The sequence below is a fragment of the Pristiophorus japonicus genome, chromosome 15 (assembly GCF_044704955.1).
Source record: "Pristiophorus japonicus isolate sPriJap1 chromosome 15, sPriJap1.hap1, whole genome shotgun sequence".
NCBI classification, from domain to species: Eukaryota; Metazoa; Chordata; class Chondrichthyes; family Pristiophoridae; genus Pristiophorus; species Pristiophorus japonicus.
In genome coordinates, this window is record NC_091991.1 from 31,764,269 (window position 1) to 31,770,268 (window position 6,000).

A 6,000-nucleotide genomic window follows, 5' to 3' on the forward strand; every position below is an offset into this window, starting at 1 on the left:
TTTCCTCCATCTTTGCTACACAAATCATAGACTAGAACAGCACAGAAGGAGGCCATTCAGCCCACTGAGTCCACGCCAGCTCTTTCGAAGAGCATTCCAGTTAGTCCGACTTTCCCCATGCCCCTTGCAATTTTTTCTTCAAGTATTTATCCAATTCCCATTTGATGGCTACTATTGCATCTGTATCCACCACCCAATCAGGCAGTGCTTTCCAAATCATAGGATTAATAGGATATACGGCTCAGAAACAGGCCATTCGGCCCAACCAGTCCATGCCGGTTTTATGCTCCACTCGAGCCTCCTCCCACCTTCCCTCATCTAACTCTAACAGTGTAACCCTCTATTCCCTTCTCCTTCATATGCTTATCTAGCCTCCCCTTAAATGCATCTATACTATTCGCTTCAACCACTCCCTGTGGCAGCGAGTTCCACATTCTCACTACTCATTGTGTAAAGAAGTTTCTTCTGAATTCCCTATTGGATTTCTTGGTGACTATCTTATATTGATGGCCTCTAGTTTTGCTCTTCCCCACAAGCGGAAACATTCTCTCTGTATCAACTCTATCAAAACCTTCCATAATTTTAAAGACCTCTATTAGGTCATCCCTCAGCCTTCCTTTTTCAAGGTAAAAGAGGCCCAGCCTGTTCATCCTTACCTGATTATGTATACCCTCGCATTTCTGGTATCCGCAAAAAATCCTAACCACTTGTTGCGTAAAAAAGTTTTTCCTCATGTCACCTCTGGTTCTTTTGCCAATCGCCTTAAATCTGTGCCCTCTGATTATCGACCCGTCAGCCATTGGAAACCGTTTCTCTTTATTTACTCCCTATCTAAACCCTTCGTGATTTTAAACATCTGTATCCAATCCCCTCCTTGGCCTTCTCTGCTCCAAGGAGAACAACTCCATCCTCCGACTTCGATTTCAAATCTTGAATATGTCTTAATTCATTTGTTCCAAACTACACACGACTGGATTTAGTTTGCATGTCACTGGTATTGCATTATGCCAAAGGTTATCAGACAGTAATAGTTTATTACCTCGCCATGCTCCGAGGTACAGCAGGATGGTGCTCGGGAGAGATGGGACTGGGATTCTCCATTCTGTATGCTTTTAAATATCAGCTGCTGCCATCTGCAGAGAGAAGGCAAAGTATTCCCCCCCCTATACAACAACTTGCATTTATATAGTGCCTTTAATGGAGTAAAACATCCCACGGCACTTCACAGAAGCGTTATCAAAAGAAATTTGACACTGAGCCACATAAGGAGATACTGCATAAGGTGACCAAAAATTAGTCAAAGGGGTAGGTTTTAGGGAGCATCTTAAAGGAGAGAGGCGGAGAGATTTAGGGAGGGAATTCCAGAGCTTGGGGCCCAGGCAGCTGAAGGCACGGCCACCAATGGAGGAGTGAAGGAAATCATGGGTGCACAAGAGGCCAGAATTGGAGGAGTGCATAGGGTGGTAGGAATGGAGGAAGGTGCATCAAGGGGGGAACGAGACTTGGTGCAGGTTAGGACACGGGCAGCAGAGTTTCAGATGAGCTCAAGTTTACGGAGAGTAAAAAATTGGAGGCTGACCAGGAGAGCATTGGAATAGTGGAGTCTGGAAGTAATAAAGGCACGGCTAAGGGTTTCAGCAGCAGCCGGGCTAAGGCAGGGGCAGAGGCGGACGAAGTTACGGAGGTTGAAGTAGACTACCCCAAGTGAAAGGAGAGCAATTTCAAAGAAGGGCCCAACTATGTTACTGATGTGTGCCCCCTACAGGCTGGCAGACTGAGAAGCAGATCACTGGCATCTGTTTTTTTTTTTAAATTTATTCATTCATGGGATGAGGGCATCGCTGGCAAAGCCGGCATTTATTGTCCATCCCTAACTGCCCTCGAAGGTGGTGGTGAGCCACCTTCTCAAACCATTGCAGTCTGTATGGTGAAGGTTCTCCCACAGTGCTGACTTTGTCGTAGCGGTTTGCCACAACTGAGCGACTTGCTGGGCCATTTCAGAGGGCAGTTAAAGGTCAACCACATCGCTGTGGGTCTGGAGTCACATATAGGCCAGACCGGGTAAGGGCAGCAGATTTCCTTCCCTAAAGAACAAAGGCTTTTTAAAACAAAATAAATCCTGTACAAATTATTCGGTGAGAAATGGGGATAGATTTTCAGTTTGCGCTCGGGTGTAAAACCAGTGTTGTGAGTCAGCCGCCCATTATCGGAACAGCCCAATTTTTGTCTCTATTTATTCAGAAATGAATATCGGGTGTTTTTATAACTGGGTGATCCATAACATTAGGTTCAAGCAGCAAGGCAAGTTCAAAATCTACCTCTTGTACATAATTAGTGATATCAATATATGGATTTTTGAATCCATGTTGCTTGGAGCAGGTGTCTCTGAAGTGAGGGATTTTCTATTACAAAGCTTAACGTTGGTGTGTTATTCTGCATTACCTGGAATGGAATATGTGGAAGGGGATGCAAAGGTTGGAAAGCAAATTCCTTTGAAAATCGTTACAGCTTTCAGAAACATAGATTGACAAGAGAAAGTCTAAATAATTTAAAGTCTGCCTTATTTCAGACGCTCAGCCAAGAAAAAACACATTAATGTTGTGAATTAGAAGCTGACATTATAAATGCACCTATGCAAAGAGATTTAGTTGTTTGCTAGGAAACTATTCGGGATATTATTTCATCTGGGCTTTCTTTTTCAACAATAAAGGGCCGACACCACACCAGAAGAATGACAAGTGATCTCCTAGAAACGTATAAACTCCGAAGAGGGCTTGACAGGGTAGATGCTGCAAGGCTGTTTCTCCTGCTCACCCCCTTGGCTGGGGAGTCTAGAACCAGGGGCATAATCTCAGGATCAGATGTCAGCCATTTAAGATTGAGATAAGGAGGAATTTCTTCATTCAGAGGGTTGTGAATCTTTGGAATTCTCTGCCCCAGAGTGCTGGCTGTAGATGCTTAGTCAATGACTTTATCCGTCTTTCGGGTGAGACGTTAAACCGAGGCTCTGTCTGCTCCCTCAGGTGGATGTAAAAGATCCCATGGCACTATTTCGAAGAAGAGCAGGGGAGTTATCCCCGGTGTCTTGGCCAATATTTATCCCTCAGTTAGCATCACTAAAAACAGTATCTGGCCATTATCACATTGCTGCCTGTGGGAGCTTGCTGTGTGCAAATTGGCTCCCGGCTCTCCTACATTGTAACAGTGACTATAGTTCAGAAAGCATTTCATTGGCTGTAAAGTGCTTTGGGATGTCCGGTGGCCGTGAAAGGTGCTATATAAATGCAAGTCTTTCTTTTTCAATGAGTATATTCAAGGCTGAGATCGATAGATGTTTGGGCACTAAGGGAATTGAGGCATTTGGGGTTCGGGCAGGGAAGTGGAGTTAAGGTCGAAGGTCAGCCATGATCTTGTTGAATGGCAGAACAGGCTCGAGGGGCCAAATGGCCTACTCCTGATCCTATTTCTTACGTTCTTATTCTCATATTGACTATGATAATTGTTGGATATATTCTCCAGGTTTTGGTATGGGCATTTAGCGCCTCATATCAAAACCGTGCCGATCGGAAGAACGACCCTTTGGTTCCTGCCCCTAAATCCAGAGTGGGACGCGTACTATTGACGTGAATGCAACTGATGTAAAAGCTGCCATTTTCCGCTTGGAAAATTCAGCTCTCCACCAGATTCAGGACTTCTGCTGCCAGGGTTTGCTCGTGGCAGCTGCGTCTTGCCGCAGTTACAGTTTTATATTTAGTGAGGTTTTTTTATGTGTGCGCGCATGTGACTAATCAAATTTGTTGTTCTTGGCTGTCCCAGCTCTCCAGTGATTGCCTCCTTTATCATTTCAGGCGAAAAGAAATCATAGATTGCAACTTTCGGAACTGTCCATAATGGGTTTTGCCTTTGCCGTGGTATCGAGGTGAACGGGACGTGGTTGTGACATAGATCCTTGCGCTCCTCCAATTCTGGCCTCTTGCACAACACCCCTTCCCCCTGACTGCCATCGCGCACCATTGACAGCCGTGCTTTCAACTGCCTGGGCTCTAAGCTCTGGAACTCCCTCCCTAAACCTCTCTGCCTCTCCACCACTCCTTCTTTTAAGACATTCCTTAAAACCTACCTCTTTGACCAAGCTCTAGGTCACCTGTCCTAATATCACCTTATGTGGCTTGGTGTCAGATTTTGTTTGATAATTGCTCTTGTGAAGTACCTTGGCATGTTAACTGGAGGAGCGCAGGGATCTATGCCGGAACCATGTCCATCCACCTCAATACCACGGCTATGTAGATGCAAGTTGTTGTAGAATGATCCCGAGGTTAGCGTTTCTGTCGAAGGATGCTAAACATGGCCCCACTTGCAAATTAGATTTCTGCGGCCAAACCGCTGCAAATTTTCAGATGGTCAGACACACATCAAAAGAAAATTAAGTGCAGAATTTTTTTAAAAGCCCAAATGAATGAAAGTTGACTGAAAAAAAAAAACGTTTTGTTTTGTTTTGCGGGCAGGATATTGAAGAAACGATGAACACGGCGCTGAACGAGCTGCGGGAGCTGGAGCGCCAGAGCACGGCCAAGCACGCGCCCGACGTGGTCCTGGACACCCTGGAGCAGAAGAAGAGCTCTCCGGCCTCCTTCCCGCCCTCGGAGCCCCGGAGCCCCCACCACTCGGTGGCGCCCAAGAGCGCCGATCCTTCCATCCGCCGCAGCACCAGCTCCTCCAGTGACCCCATGAGCACCTTCAAGCCCGTGCTGTCGCCGCGAATGGGGGTGCAGCTCAAGCCCCCCGCCCTGCGCCCCAAGCCCGTGGTCCTCCCCAAGACCAACCCCAGCGTGGGGCCCCCTCCGGCCGTCCAGGGCTCCACAGACAAATCCTGCACCATGTAACGAAGAACCGTGAGCTCAGCTCACGAGCGGGATGTGACTTGAAACCTTTTTTGGATCAATGTGGCTGGCAAAGGACGTGGATAAGAATATTGATATTTTAATGTTTATAATTGGAGATGTATTCTTTCAGTGTTAGAATATATGTCTCGGTAGTAAATTAACAAGGGCATTTGATCTCCATTTCAAACTGGACTGTTTATATGTGGAACTTACACCAACGTTAACTAGACTTGAAAACTTCTGCTGCAACAAGTGACTTTTTTTTTTAAGAAAAAGTTAACAAAAAGACTTCCCTTTGGAGCATTTATTTAAACAAGGGGGGAAACATGATAGCTTTTTTTTTGGCCTCGAACTGATGGGAGAAAAATCCTCGTCTGTTTTAACGAGGCTTATTGAAGAGCAGCCTCAACATGTCTGAACGCTTTGCTTTTGTTACATTGCTTTTCTCTTTTTTTTTGTTTCTTCCATTAACATTCCTTCGGCCTTATTGCCAAGATTTGCATTATGAAAACGCTGCTTCGAAAATGAATGATCGCCTGGGAAAGATAACCACTCGTCACGCTGTCTTTTTTTTTTCTTGGCTGCGCGGAATTTTTTTTTTAAAAAAACGAGCCCCGCGCCTACATCATTGCCTTCCCGTGTATTTCAGCCTTCCACACAAAGCTGCACGCGCTGTTGATTGAACACACTAAGATCAGGATTAGAGTAAAGCCAGATATCCAAGTTTACATTGAGAGCTAGCGCCCCCACTGGTGAAGTGAATGTTAGTCGCTTGCTAATGCTTTTTAAACTCACACGTGCCTACGTCCCCGCAGTTAGCCATTTTCTTTAGGGAACCACATAAATACTATTGATTCGAGAACACTTGGGTTACCTGGTTTTGTGTTCTCATTCCCCACTGCCCTCAATTCAATTATTTTTTTATTCTGTACCTGTTGTTTCACCCCCCACCACCCCCCCAGTGTCGTCCGCCATTGCTGGCCAACTATAGACACGCAAGGGTCACCTGGAGATCCTTGTCCACTGTTACTGGCCTTATTCTCTCCCCAACAGCACCTTCTCCACCAAGCAACTGTGCTCTAAAATAAGCGCCTTGCGAGGAAGGGAGAAATTTAGT

The 6,000-nt window shown here is 45.8% G+C and overlaps 1 protein-coding gene across 2 annotated transcripts in view; it reads left to right on the top strand.

The window, feature by feature from the left end:
* srgap1a (SLIT-ROBO Rho GTPase activating protein 1a) overlaps nt 1-5,149 on the top strand; it is a 289,071-nt gene extending 283,922 nt beyond the window's left edge. For both annotated transcript variants that reach the window (XM_070900273.1, XM_070900274.1), the window contains exon 22: nt 4,506-5,149. In XM_070900273.1, coding sequence (XP_070756374.1) covers nt 4,506-4,883 — 378 coding nt within the window. In that variant the 3' untranslated portion in view covers nt 4,884-5,149. The remainder of the gene's footprint in view (nt 1-4,505) is intronic.
* The last annotated feature ends 851 nt before the right edge of the window (nt 5,150-6,000 follow it).